This window comes from Aythya marila (genome assembly GCF_965140915.1).
Source record: "Aythya marila genome assembly, chromosome: 10".
In the NCBI taxonomy this organism is placed as follows: domain Eukaryota; kingdom Metazoa; phylum Chordata; class Aves; order Anseriformes; family Anatidae; genus Aythya; species Aythya marila.
In genome coordinates, this window is record NC_139051.1 from 11,679,676 (window position 1) to 11,695,233 (window position 15,558).

A 15,558-nucleotide genomic window follows, 5' to 3' on the forward strand; every position below is an offset into this window, starting at 1 on the left:
TTGTATTTGCCTAGATTGACACCTGCAAATTTGACCTAATCGAGACTTGCTTGTTCCACTGATTGATACTGCAAGTAAAAGCAAACTGTCTCTATGTCTCTATTTCTATTGTCATATTTTTTTTTACACATGCCAGCTTTTATCTTTGCCCAGCAGGGTCTAAATTGTGACAATTAGCATGGTGGAGTAACAGTTTTAATAGGGGCCAAATCATGTTTGGAAGTAGCTCCAGTGGCATTATATGATTACTCTAGTTTGTTCTGGCATAAGGGAAAAGGAGTAAGGCATTTGGTTCAGCATAAACTTAAAGTTATTTTAATACATTGCCCTAAAGGGCTTGTGTGAAAATAAACTTCCAAGAGTTTCATGGCTAATCACAGAAATTTTCAGGGCATGTTTTTATTACCCTTTGTTCCTAGATGCCTCAGACTTATAGCATATAAACAGAAAAAAAATCTTACGTACTGAATTACAGTTCCATCACTAAATGAGCTCCCTCTACAGAATCTAGCATATTTTTCTTTATCATGGTACTGTCCTTTTTCCTCCACTTCGTTCCCTTTTTGAGATAAAAATCTATGGTTTTGCTGTGGGGAGTCACAAGGATGGCAGCAGTCATGACTTTGCCTGAATCAATTGTGTAAGAATCAAGGATCTGTGAGAACCAACCACTTATTAGTTTTACTGCTGATTATTATTCCATTGCTTCACGTATATGAATTAACATGGTTAATCCTGAATTTTGCAAAAATGCAGTAATAACTTGACTTATCTAATTTCCCTTTCTAAAATGTAGGCAAAGCAAGCTATCAGATGAGGTGAACAATAGGTTGTGTTTTAGGGAGCAAATGGTACAAATTCAATCAAGAGGCTTAAAAAAAAGCTGCTGAATAATAAGGGCTTGGAGAATAAAATTCATAGAAAGAGAAAAAGCTAAACTGGGGTCAGAAAAGCTAAACTGGGGTCAGTTATGGAAGTACTGCTGTTCTCAGAAGCTTTACATGTTTGAGATTTGTTTCATAAATTTTTATTTTAGTCGAATTAGATCTTTCTGCTGTCTGCAGATCTTACAGGCTGTCTGCAGACACAGGCAGATATCATGTGCCATCATACATTTGGCTTCTGTTTTATGGATTATGACTACAGCTAGGATTGTAATTGTTTTAATGAAAGTTAAAACCTGTGTTAGTCTCCAGGTAAAATAGCTTGAATGCAAAGTCACTCTGATAAGCCTGAGTAATGGTCCTTGTTTCTGAAATGAAGTCTTTTGACTGCCACTGAAAGTTGAATCTGGCTAATGCTGAACAGCCCTAAAAATTTCATAGGGAAGTCTAATAGTACAAGTGACAGTAACTCCAGAAAAAAAAATTGTCAGCTGTTCACCATGGGGGAAGAACAGAAATCAGAATCCGAGGCAGTTTTCCTGCCTTCATTGTCAGGTAAGTCTAATTTACATGTGTATGAGATCTAATGGTGGGAGTCTTTCTCTCTTTCAGGTTCTGTGGGTGTCCTATCGTTGCTGTTGCAGCAAAGCCTGGCGGACCAGAAGCCCCAGAGTCTGAGAATCCACTAGGTGTTTCTGAATTAATTGAGGTACCTGCTGAACAAACAATAAATCATGTAAAATGAGCTTGAGCATCTTTAAATCTTTTGGATTGTAGTGTTAGTATCTAGAGATGAGGAACTCCTGCCTTACTGTCAGCTTTGTCACCGAATTCTTTGGGGATTTCTTCCAGGGAATGGAGAAGCTGAGGATGTGTGCCCCAAAAGTGGTTCTCCTTTTTCAACTGCTAGGCTTCAAAGCCTTTGAGTAGCTGTCTTCAGAAACAACTATCACACGTGGTAAAATTTGTTCTAAAGTTGTCAGGAATTGCAAAGCATAACAAATAAAAATAACTTCAAAATTCTGCCAAATCATTGGTAGGTGTTAATTACACTGCAGTTAAGAAAACAGTGAAGCTGTGAAGTCAGGCACTCAGATTATGCATATGTGAACGTCTCCTTCCTTCATTATGATACAGTGCTTAAATGCGTGATTGTTTATTCTAAATAACCCTTGCCTCCATCTATGCACAGGATGCACAAAGCTCAATTACTGAGCAGGCAGTCAGTATTTTGTTTTAATTCTCATTATTCTGTGTGCCCTCATGACTCCATTCAAATACTGCTCTGTGCTCAGAATGATTAATTTCCTCCTGGACTTTTCTTTGGCACTCATCACTGGACTTGAACACTTGGCAAACAATTAATTTACTTCGAAAAGACCTATAGGAAGTGTAGAGGTGACTTATCCTGTATTTAGATTGGGAAGCTGTGGCACAAAGGAGTTAAGTCCAATGAGTTTACTAATTTTGGATGCCACATTTAAGGAAACTAGGAATTCTTCTGGGACACACTTGTTTTCGAATCAGAGTACCTGCCAATTCTGTTTGCAATTGTGAGTGCTTAGCACTCTGTTTATCAAGCTTTGTGGTTTCTGTTTGGACACTCCGAAGTATACAGTCAGTGATTACCTGTGGAAAGTTCCATGCATCATCATTCTCTTAAAAAAAAAAAAAAAAAAAAAAAAAAAAAAGTTCTTGCATAAAGCGTATAATCTGTTCTTTAGAGCAACACCAACCTGCCTTCACAATGAATCCATCTTTCTCTGATAGTCTGCCTTGTTTACTGCGTGTCTTGCACTTCTGCGATAGATAAAATGCTTAGCTTGGATTTATCCTGTGCCCTGAATGAGGTCAGGTTTGGAAAAAGCTCAGTGATGGTATGTTGGATAATTATATCAAACACGTATGAACAAGAGAAGTGTTAAAGCAAACTAATGCTGCAGAGGTATCCCTAGTTTTAGCTATGCTCAATTTTTATTTTTTTTGTGAGTAAACTGAGCTTGACGAAAATGAGTTATATGGTAAAAGAAAATGAGCTATATGGTAAGTTATATGGTACAATGCTTAAACTGTGAAGGGCAGGGCACTTAGGATAGCTGTTTGAGATAGATGGCATGTACCAGATTGTCACCTCTGTGAGTAAACATTAGGGAAGAGTGTAGCATGTCTTTGCCCTGGAGGGGTGCTGCAGCTATTTGCAGGCAGCAGAAGGGGTGCTAAAACAAAGGCATTGTCTTGCCAACATCTGATACGGATCTGTTGGATGCTGCCACCTTTAAAATAAAGGGTAAATCCCTGCAAGCACGAGTCACCAGAAACTTAGGGTTGTCTTGCCTGCAGCAGGCTGGCTGAAAACAGACTCTGCAGTATCTAGAGAGCTGAAGATAGGCAAGTCTTTAGTTTTGCCTTCATTAGGTCCAGGTAGATTTACAGGGCCATTCCCCAGGTTTAAAACCTTTGGAGGAAATACCCAAGTTGCAGCTATTTGTCAACTCAGAGACATAGTGTTTAGCAGAGCTGGCAAATGCTGTGAGAGCCCTGCCCCTGAGCATTACCCTCTCTCTCCTTGATAAGAGGCTCCCTCTCCGTTGTTCTGCCATTATGACTTAGGCTTAACCTCCAGTTTTTGACCTTAAAAGCAGATGCTAAAGGCATTGCCAAGTTTATATGCTGATATTGTAACAAAGACAAAGATCAAAAGTGATTTGAGATGGGTGAACCAGTTCCTCTGAACCACTGCTGGGTATGTGACTGCAGTTTTATAATTAGTCTTCTGCCTATGATGATGTATTTTAAGAAGCATAGTTATTTGTCAGCAAAACAGAAATCCTAAACTTTGATATTTTCTCTAGAAAATGATACTTACATAGCTATTTTTCTTAGTGGCTTGATCCTCCAAGAAGTGTTAACGTAAATCTGAAGGGGAAGTTGACTTTGAAACTTATCCCGGTGTAATAGTTTTTCTGGGAGGGAGGCAGGGATGGGGCTAATATCTTTATGTAAGTTAATTTGCACTAAATCAAAAAGAGCTGAAGTAGCAAAATACACTGTAAGACTGTACTTTGAGGGTGGGGAGGAGGGGGGAGACGGGTGCAGGATTTTTTTTTCATTTGCTTTGCTACAGTGTTTATATTGAGTTTGGCAGCAACTTTATTGCCAGTGCAGTTCTGCTAACCAAGCTAAATGTGCAGCACCAAATCTTTCTAAGGCAGAAAATCGAACTGTTCCTGCTGCTAAGTGTGCATCTCCTCTATGGCACGCACAGTTAATTTGACATTGGTGCGTTCTAAGCTCGCTGGGAGATGCCTGAAATCAGTAAAACTGCAAGCCTGTTCAATCAATCATCCGCTTGCCTTCCTTTTGCTGTATGGCTGTCATGACTTTTCACCCAGGCATGGTTCTGCTTTTATCTTTCTCTTCTCAGGTCCTGAAGTCTCAGGCTTACCTGCCATCAAGAGACCCCTCGGGAAACTTCCTTATGGCAGTCGACCACTGTTTCTCTATCAAGGGTCAAGGCACGGTGATGACAGGGACTATTCTTTCTGGCTCTGTTAGCCTTGGTGACAATGTGGAGATTCCTGCCCTGAAGGTGAGTCTCTCATTTTCACTCCCCCCAGTTTTCCTGATAGAAAGAGACATTCAACAAAGAAGAGTGTGTTCTGCAGTCTGAAATTGTTCCATTATTTTCAGTGTCATTGCTTTTCTGATACTCTAATATAAGCTACATTTATAATAGGGACAAAGAGATTAAGTAACACAGCCAGTAAAGTTACATGCTCCATTTTAGTTGAATGAAGAAGAGGGAAGGCTGACCTAGATGAGTGTGTTAGATTTTCAACTTCAGAAAAGCAAGGTGGGCATATTCCCAAAACAGGACATACCTAAGGAATGAACGAGGTTTGAGTGAGGTTACTTTTGTTTGAGACATTCTGCCTCAGCAAGAAGGCTTGTAAAAGAATCTGACCCAGGTAGGCTTCCTGAGATGTCTGGAAGTGGCAAGAAGAGTGCATGGAAATGGCAATAAGAGGGCATGGAAATGCTTGATGCACATTATCATTGTTTGCCAGGGGTTTAATTGATGTCAGCATGTTCTGGAAGAGCTGCTGGAATGCGGTGTCTGGCTTGCTGCGGTTGGGATTTTTAGAGAGCCTGTAGAAAGTCAAGAGGACTTTCAGTGGACTTTGAACTGCTTATCTGGTGCTCCTATTTTATTTACAGAGAAGTGAAAGACCAAGGTAGCAGATAAACAGACATTGACAGAGAGAAGCCAAATCACTTGGCTTTTATGGCATTAACAATTTCCCGCAAAGTTTGTTATTTTCAGTTGCTGTTAATGTACTAGTCCTTCCACAGCCTTCTGTGAGACAGCAGGCATGCCATAGCTCCGAGTGGTAATTGTTGTGAGCAGCGTTTTGCTCTTTGCCATGAGCAGCCTGTGAATGTGACTGCTCATAGTGTACAGGTAACCACAGCACGGTTAAAAGGAAGCAACCTTTGTAAGTTTGAATTGTGTGTTGTCCTTACCCCTGCTAGCATCATGCAGAGTTGGGTTAGGATACCTATAAAAGGTCAAACCTTTCTCAGGCCTACAAGGTAATGGAGGAAGCACATTTCACAACACATTGTGGTTTATGACTCTCTCTGACCTTTTTTTGCCCTGACCCTATGGTAACTGAGATTGACAGCTGGTGCCCACTGGGCATTTAGGGACATTACAAACCAGCTGCTTTTTAAATTTGAGGAACCCTCTCACCAAATGAAGTGGCATCACCTTCCAGTTCTACTAATGGACTTCGACATCTTTGACCGCTTGAACCTGCACAAAGGAGGGACACAGCAATTAAAAATAAACAGTGACATTGTCAAACGCCCGTGCTTGCTCTGATTGGGGCTGAGAGCACCAGCAGTGCATGGATTCCTTTATGCTGTTGCCTATGTAAATTGCCATCTGGGGTTGATTATCCATACAGCAAAAAGAAAAATTATATATATGTTTTTGGCAAAAAGCTTTGACACAGCAAACAGTTCACTATCCGATTGAGTTAGTACTATTTGCTCACTAGCACTTGAAATCCACCTTGAAGAGCATGAACGTAGGATTTCTGCAGCAAAAACATAGTGTTGGCAGAATTCTGAATGTCCATTAAGATTACTTCGGTGGTCTTTCAATCTCTACAGTCTTCCAGTTTATAAACTGTAACAACTTGTGACATTTTTATTTCTGCTTTATAAAAGTTCCTGGAGTGAAATAGTAAGGATTTTTTTTCCCAGTATAGATTGACTTTACGGTTAAATTTGGTCCTAATCATTTCAAAATATTGGTCTAAGTACATTATGTTTAGTGACTTCAGTTTGTGAGCATTTCAAATTGTAGAGCTGTTTTTTATAGCATTCTTTAATTGAAAAAGGTAAGTTTTTTCAGTGGGGGAGAAGTATCTTTGCCTTCCTTACACAGGTGAAAAGAAAAATAATAGCTTAAGAACAGCATCTACTCACAAAGCCAACACAAAATAGGCAAGAACCATGAATTTTGTTCTTGCCGGTGGTCTTAATGCAAAGAAACAAAGTACTGTGTGAGAAGTAATGTTAAATGCAGTGTGGGATGTTGTCTTCCTTCTGCCCAGGATTAGTGATTCTGGCTCTGGATTGCACAGTTGCAGACAAACTAGAAGTATGGGAAGATTATATAAAACAGTGATCTGTTAGTATTCCTTTAAAGAGAAGATGTTTCCAGGCACAAAAAGTGTTCCAGGTTAGCTAATAAGAATCACTCTGATTTAGGAGTTGTGAGAGTTCGTGGAAGAGGTCATGTTGAACTGAGTCGGGGGCAGAGACAGATGTTCACTGTAAATGGATATTAAGCCAGGGAGGTAGGCTGAAGTCACTTCATAGGTATGCATGTTTCAAAGCAAAGCAGTCGCACCTTGATCTGTCAGTAACATATCTGGTCATCCCCAGAGTGTTAATCCAGCACTGCCTTAGCTGTGAGCAATTGCTGCAGGCATACAGCAGCCACAGAGCATGTTTGTGGCAGCAGGTACAAACACCACTCTTTTCTTTCAGGATTTCCAAGCAGTAAAAATTAACTTGTGCTTTATATTCCCAATCCTAGCTGTTTTTTTGTGATGTAGTTACTGATGAATATTAGGGCAAGCTGATTGCCTGGTGTTTTTTTTCAGCTTATTTTTGCTGTGTGCTGGAGTGGAATAATGCACTGCTGTAATATAATACGAAGTTTTCTTGTGTAATAAACAAATTCTGGACACCCAGTGATTGGACTGCCCTTGGGAGGTGCCTCTAAGATGTCAGATTTTTTATCTGCAAGGCGCAATTGAGCTGTTATCATCAAAGGGGAAGAGGAATGTTCATAGCGAGTCCAGCCCTCCTTGTCACTGTTGTTTGTGCAATTTCTTTTACTAATACCAAATGCATCAGTCTCAAAAGTTGCAAGAAGGTTTATGAACTGCTTCTCTTGTAGCTGGAGAACAGTCATCCAAGCGCTTTAGTACTTTGGTATACTTTTAAGAGGTCACCTGAGACATCAAGGATGGAGGAGAAAAATGAGAAACTTTCTTCTATTTATCTAGTCAAGTCTCTTAGTAAATTAATATCAGTTTAAACCAGTAGTAGTTTTTGTCTTGGCAAGGGCCTATTTGCTGTCAAACTACATTGCCTTTATGAACCTGTAAGAAGTGTCTTACACTTACTTTTAAGTGTAACACTTAAAATAGCTTTATGGCTTCATATGCTTCCACCATATGGAAAGAGATCTTTTTTAGCTACCTTGTTGGCTAAATAACCTTGGTCTGTTTTCTGGCCAACATTCTGTAGCCTTTAAGATTCATTGAACAAAGAAGTCCTCCAGTGTGTGATAAAATGGCCTTACAAATACTATTTGGGTTATTACCTTCAAACCACTGTAGCTATTTGAACTCTAACATAGCTCTGCTTGTTCCTGTGTGACTGCTTCAGTTTATTTGACATGCCAAGACCTCTGATCAGTGAGCTTTAGTATATAAATGTAATAACTAATTTCAATGTATTTCAGGACTTCTAGCAAGATCATACAGAGTTGCACTATTGAAGAGGACATAAATTATGTCAGAGGATGTAAATTTCTGTATTTAAATCTCAGAAAACAAAGTTGGTTAAAAAATCCACTGAGTCATATCACAAAGCAACTTGTACATGGAATTTCATGGTGAAATTTTAAATGTTTACCACTTTTCATTTTCCATTCCTTGTTCCTCGAAGTATACCTCTTCCAAAATTCAGGAAGTCTTGATAGTATTTTGTGGAGGAATGGTTAAGTGAAGTAGGTCATGTGAATGTTGAGCAACTAGGAGGTCGCGAGCTAACAAAGTATCGAACGCAGCTCATATGAGTCTGAGAAAGTACGTAAAATCTGGGAGGTTTCAGGGAGGTTTCAGGGAGGTTTCAGGTACAAGGACATGATATCTGTTGGTGGTCTGGGAAAGTACTAACTGTGTTATTTCGGTTGATGGGAGTGAGAAACTAGCTGATAGAATAGAGAAATGCACTAACCAATCATGAGCTTAGCTTTTGCAATATGTATGAGCTAATTATATTGAATTAGATAAAAGACGACTGAGCTATCCAATAAATTGAAGTTCACTGATCACTCATATTGAGCGTCTGTGTCTTCCTTCCGTTGACAACAAATGTCCTTGCAACAGTATTTTGCTTTGCACTGCAAGTAGAGCCAATGCTAAATTTTCTGAAAGGATACCTGACTGCTGTTTCTTTACCTGTTTTTTCAAGGCTTCTTGGATGTTCCTTACCCAATGGTGCTAAAGCAGCAGTTCAAATGCTACAGTTCATCTGCTGCGGAAAGAAGCCTGGCTCACCTAGAACATGGCTTGTTTGTGAAATCTTTTGTTCCCCTTCCTAGGGGTATGTGATAGAAAGATACCTTGTCACTGAGTACAACTTGCTGTGTTAGCAGTTATGTCAAACAATACTACAGAAAGTTACTAATATTCATTTAAAACTGACCATTTTATCCCACTGTTCTTCTTGGGAAACTATTCCAGAAGCTAATATCTGTGATGGCTAGGAATGTCTCAATTTCCACCTTGCTTTTTCCTTTGAAGCCTGGCTGTAACTTACTGTATCGGTACTTCCTTGTTATGATAAACTTTTCAGCCAACTTTCCTTTTCATTGATATGCTGTGAAGAAGGGCAGTTCAAAAAGTGTGTGTGTGGGGGGAATAAATTAAATGTAACTGGTAAAATTGTTTCCCGGTGGGAAGACAGTTCATAATACATATTAAAATATGTGGGTAATAAAATATGAGTGTTAAATCCTAAATCAATAAATTAAACGTCCGCATAATGTTATACATGCAGTTTAATTCAGAACAAGTATTAAACTGTTTCTTTAATTGTCTGCCACTTCTAAAGCATGGGTTGTATTTTTTGGAGATTTTCTCCTTTCCTAGAAAACATCAGAGTGAATCCTACTGGTTTTGTGTCTGCTGTGGCATTTACTTAAAAGCAGTAATTTGGCTTATATTGGAAAGTATTCTTTCAACATTTGGGGATATTATCAGTTGTTTTGGAAGAATTAAACTCCTCAGCACAGTTCTTTGTGGTTAAGTGAAGGATTAAAGACCTGATCCAGTGCTCGTGGAATAAAATTTAGATCTGGCAATAAAAACTTCTCAAATCTTTTTGGCTTGGTCTCTTAAGAGACTAGGAACAGCAGATGCTGAGCTCTTTTAAAGATCAGTTCCCTCGCTTTCAGTGTGTACTTCTGTAACTTCTTACCATTTATCACTCCTTAAAGAAAAAGGCCACAAAGGAAAGGAATCCATTTTAATTTTGGAAGAAAAAAAAAACTAATTAAAATCAGACTTTAAAAAGACTCAGGAGTTCTGTACGCTGCTATTTTTTAGCTACCCGCTACTGATGTACTGTAGCTATAGGTTTGTATCACTTGCCATTTTTATTAAGCATCGTGCAGGTACAGTAAAAAGAGGGAGCAAGATCAGGACTTGCTGTATTAAGCCATATTCTATTCAGGACCAGGGATAAGACATAACAGAGGGAGCTGGATGCTTATCATGGGGTTTTAAGTTTTTCTTCTTGGTCAGAGCAGAAGGGAAGAAAGCCAGGGGGAGAGCAGCCAACGTGAGCGGTGCTAATCCAAACCATGCGCTGTATTTTTGGAGCTTGTATGTCTAATGTGATATTGTAGGCAGAAAAGTGGCCTGGTCAGTGCTGGCTAATTAACTCTTCAAATACTAAGTAAATTGATTTGCATCTTTCTTGAGGATCTAGATTGTACCCTGTGCTCCCTGACAGCTAGCTACAGTTTGGATACAGATTGCCTTCTAATGGATGAGGAAGAATTATCCAGGAAGCTGTACGTGTTTCTTCCTACAACAGATCAGAAAAGTAAGGGATTTGTGTTGCATCTATCCGCTTAAGACATCTTTAAATGACTGATACATGAGAAAGTGCATCCTTGTTGGTAACTATAATGTTCTCCAAGATAGACTTTAACTTTTATGGCATGTCTGTGATGCTGATAGTTCAAGTTTATCTGCAGCAATGACTGGTTGTGGTTAATACATGAGATGACTTAAAATACATTTTTTGTACTACTGCCGCAGATAATTTTGTCTTGATAGTTAGAAAGTGTGGGGAGCTATTATTGCCTTAGAGTTGGTACTCTGTTCAGTGGGGTTGAAAATGAAAAAAATGGGGTATCATCTTGACAGTGTCTGAGCAGATGAAATTACATTGAGAGATGAACTTTGTGGTTTTTCTTCAGTGTAATGACTGATTTTCTTAGATAAGTGAAATTATATTTCTTCTGTTCAGATTTAGTAGATCATTTGTCTCATGAGAATTGTTTAAAAAAAATGGAGCAAGTTGTTACAGAAATACAAGGCAGGAAGGAAACTGAGCTGAAGAAGAGGGAACTCATGGACTGTCAGGAAAATGATACGTGCGGGGCATTTCTGAGATTGGTCTTGGCACTGAAGTGTAATAGTTTCATTAGTGATTGTTATGGACACAGCTGGCTGCTGTGTTGTCTGTGTTGCTCAGTATTCTGTATCTCCCTGGGGATATCAATGTGCTGGGTTGCTGGATCTGCGGCAAAAGCTCAGTGTCCAAATACAAAAGTGCCACAACTGCAGAAATGGACTATGTTCCTGTACACTGTTAGAGAGAGAGCCAGGTTCAGTACAGCTAGATAGTAACTAATGGGCAGGTTTGTGACAACAGAACAAAGTTGAATACCAAACGTCTAAGCTTTTAAGATGATACCTGACATTTAGATTTATCTTTATTGCTTTAACCTCCCTCATGTGCTCATTCCCCTCTTCTTCTATTTCCATCTCACTTTGTCTCTAGCTGCTTTTCCAGGCTCAAAGTTTGCTCTTCAAGGTGACAGATCTTTTCCACTTTCCCCATAGCTTGCTTGAAGAAACTTCCGTTCTCTGTCCTTTTTCTCAGCTACTGTTGTTGCAGTCTTGGCTTCAAACCTCTGTTTGAAGCCAAGTACCAATCAAGGTCAGATGAGAAACCTTGGGATGGCATTTTTTAACTCCATCGGCTGAAGCTAGAGCAGGTCTGATGAGACAAAGGAGAGAGAAAGGAAAAGACACGATAAACGCTGAATGGTGGTGTCCTCCAAAGGGCACTTTCTGATGATGGATAAGCAGGTTCCGATACCTCCTCTAAAGGATATGCCAGCTATTGATTTCCTAGGGCTGAATGTCTTGCGTTTACTGTTAAAAAGGAGCCATGCAGGTATCCAAAATGGGTACTCTAAGCAACACATACAAGTTCTGTACAGGAGGAGAAAAGTCTTAAGATGACTTGAGGCATTGCTTAGATGGCAATTAGCAAAACCTGCCTGTTATCCTGTGGGACTTACTAGGTAATGTTTCCTGTAGAACAGTTGCTGGTCCAGTAGTCAAGCGTTGAATCCTTGTGATTTACACTGGGGTTCAAGATGAGTTTGAAACTAAGTCAATGGACGTTGATATAGTAATCACAGACTTCCATACAAATGCCTTTTTGTTTAAACTTTGGTAACTTTGTAAAGCAGAGTATGACTGTTTTGTGTTTGCATAACTTGTTTGCTTAAGCATTGCTGCTGCCAGGTCATTAACTTTACTTTTATTTCTTTTAATTTACCAGGTATAATTGTTATCAATCCAGTTGAATTGAAAACAGACCCACATGCACGTACACATACCGTTTGAGCAGGAATCTTATTGGAATGCTTGAATAGTAATTGGAAAGGTAACCTCCTGTATGGTAAACATAGCTTTCACATCGCATTCCTGCTGTGAATGTAACTTAGTATGAGCAGGCTTAGTTAGGTCACTGAGTAACTATCATGTTTTAAATATTTAAGTTCAAGTGCTGGAGGCTTTGGCAAAATGTCAGTAACCAGAATGAAGGCAGGGAATGTTGCTTTTTGTTCTTCCTTGGTCATCCATATGCAGTACAATTCCACATTTGATCAGGCTGTTAAGAAGTAGAACTGTTCAGCAAGCACAGCGTTAACTAAGCCGTGGTCTGTAAACTATAAAGTTCTGATCAGATACATGCAGTGGGAAAAAAATGGATTTGTGCTTTGGAAATCTTACTTAACCAAGGCTTTGAAGGTGACCACCTAGATTTGACCAAAAGATAGACCAGTATGGGCTAGTACATAAGTACCTAGGAATCTAAAATCGCTCTCACTGTAGTGCTTTCTTGAAGAAGTGCGGTGGTTTAACCTGGCAGACAGCCTCTTGCTTACTCCCCAGGTGGGATGGGAGAGAGAATAGGAAAGGTGGAAGTGCGAGAAATCACGGGTTAAGATAAAGACAGCTTACTAGGTAAAGCAAAAGCCTTGCACGCAAGGAATTCGTTCAGTACTTATCAGCAGGCGGGTGTCCAGCCACTTCCAGGAAAGCAGGACTCATCATGCGTAACAGTTTCTTGGAAAGATGAAAGCTATCAGCCTGAATGTCCGTCCTCCCGCCCCCACCTTTCTCCTTTCCACTGTCCTCTGTTGCTGAACATGTCATGTGCTACAGGACATCCCTTTGGCCAGGCTGGCTGTGTCCCCTCCCAGCTCCTCGTGCACCCCCAGCCTGCTCGCTGGTGGAGTGATAGAAGCTGAACAGACCTTGGCTCTGCATAAGCACTGCTCTGTAACAGCTAAAACGTCGGTGTGTTATCACTGCTGTTTTCATCAGAAACCCAAAACAGCATCATATTAGCCTCCCCAAAGAAGATTAACTCTGTTGCAGCCAAAACCATGAAATGAAGTGTTACAACACTATAGGAAGTCCTGTGGATTTCATGCCTTTTCCTGTGTCTTCCTGAGACACCATCCCCCCCATTCATAAAACTAAACTTTATGCTGTTATTGCTGTGAAAATTGCATGAGAACTGCTATTTTAAAAGTATTCAGCTCATCACCCGAATCTGTTGTTGTATGCCTGTGACAATAACAGGTATTGTTTAAAGTAAATTTAGACACATCTATTCAGCTTTCCCATACTACTACATTATAGTAGTTGGTGCACTTTGAAATGAAAGAAAAAGTAATACTGGAGAAAGACAATATTTACAGTATCTGCTGGAATGATATAATTAGGGAAGCTGCACAGATAGTACTGTGATGAACAAGATACAAATGCCTAGATACAGATTTTCATTTGCAGCGGGCTGAAATGAAAACTCTAAACTCCCAGGCTCTTCGTGGTTTTAAATATTAGCTTGAAAGCATATGGTATAAACTAGCTTCTTCTTTTCTCTTCTAATAAATAATCAAGAATAAATGTTTCACACTTTGCAAATCATAACAAAAAGGTCAGCCTTTTTAATGAGTCACTAATAGATCTTTAAATGCTTAACTGTAGACTGAAGTTTTCACAAAGGTCTTACAGTTTAGATCTAGTAGTTGACCTGTTTTCTATCTAGACAACCTGTGTTTTTTGTTTTGTTTTGTTTTTTTTTTGTTTGTTTGTTTTTAACATTCTATAAATAGGGCACATAATAGATTCTGGAAAAAAAATAGGGGCAGAGATGACCTTACTGCTCGTTCAGTTCAGGTAGCAGAAATCAGCAATGAAAACAGATTAACTCATTGGAAACAAGGATCTTGTTATATGTGAAGACATGGGTGTTTTTTTTCTTCAGTGGAAAAGAGAGGTACTGAAAATGATGCTGAAGTTTACTTGTTTGGTGTAAGGCTTCAAAACCTCTTGAAGTTCTTCTGCTCTTTTCTCAGTCTTGATCTGACCGCTTCGTTTTTGTTTTTCAGTTCAGTTGGTATTTGCTTTTTCTTAATGTATTTACTGTATAAGGAATTTGAATAGACTTCTGTGGTAACCATTCCTAGAAGACTTTTTGTCTGATGTGCAATGCCTGGTATTGGTATACTGAACTGCAATAAGTTAAATGGTGGTTTTTGGGGAAAAAAAAAATAATTGGTTTGGTTTTGAGACATAGGGGTTGTTCACATGATATTTGCTTTGTCTACTAGAAGACACAGATCATGCTTGTGGAGATCAACTGACAATACTCTGAAGTCTTCAGGGAATGAGGAATGTGCAGGTATACCACAAACATGCAAAATGTTTTCTGTGGTTTCCACAGGAAAGAGGATTGTAAGGGGAAACTTGAAAATATGTTTTTATTAAAGGACTGGAATAAATGCCCAATAAGACTAAAAGTGTCCAGTTTGTCCTTGAATCAACAGAAACCAAAGCCAGTTAGTTTAATCTAAATGCAAAATAGTATACAAATCTTTGTAAAACAATATCCTACAAAATCCTACCTTGCACTGTTGTGCACAACGTTCTAGTAGAGAATTGGAGGCAGGTGGTGATTGACTGGGAATGATGTTTTGTACAGTCTAATAGTGTTGCTATTTCAAATTTTCTTCTGTTGTTGACATGATGCTTGTTTGAGGAGAGATTAGGTAAAGACCCTGAAATTAGTGCTTCATTCTAGTCTTGTCAAATGCCACTTGATTGTTTAGGCCGTAGAGGAGCCTTTTAAGTGTGCATATGCCCTGTGTAGCATCCGTTGTCTTTAGTCTGCTATGGGTAGAGGAAGGGCTCTGATGTGGTGGGCTCCTAGCTTGCTCTGAGCCCTTCTGAGAGGCTTACTCTGAGCCTGAGATGCTACATAGGAAGAAAGTTTGATTTATTCTGATGTATTAATATTTATTAATATTTCTTAGGCATGCAGTTTCCTAAATAGGGGGAAAATGATGGAGATGTTCAAGCTGGTAGAAGTCATGTCTGTTCTTCCTTCATGTAGCAGAAGCAAAAAGATTAGTGAAGAGTTTTAAGATAACTCCGTAGTCATTCTGAACAGTACAAACAAATTCAGATCTTTCAAGACTTTCCTACTAGTAGTGTCCCTGCTTTGTTTTCTTCTTTGCTTACACCACCCACCCATCCTTTCTGCCTGGATTGTTAAACTTGTGTTTTTTCAACTCCACTTCGCAGATATGTGATACATTCAGTACATTCAGATTGCAGATAAATACTTGTCTTCTGTGAGATCACAGGCTCTTTCCCCACTTTTAGAGAAGTTGTCAAAGATTTCAAAATCTCTGAAAATATATTTGATGCAAGCTTCAGGTTGACTGCTTAGAACAGTAGAAACCAGAGGTAATAGGAAT

At 39.3% G+C, this 15,558-nt stretch overlaps 1 protein-coding gene across 1 annotated transcript in view; it reads left to right on the forward strand.

The window, feature by feature from the left end:
• Nucleotides 1-15,558, forward strand: part of EEFSEC (eukaryotic elongation factor, selenocysteine-tRNA specific) — a 122,125-nt gene that overhangs the window by 35,474 nt on the left and 71,093 nt on the right. Inside the window, exons 3-4 of the mRNA XM_082767965.1 lie at nt 1,497-1,593; nt 4,309-4,473. Coding sequence (XP_082624091.1) covers nt 1,497-1,593; nt 4,309-4,473 — 262 coding nt within the window. The remainder of the gene's footprint in view (nt 1-1,496; nt 1,594-4,308; nt 4,474-15,558) is intronic.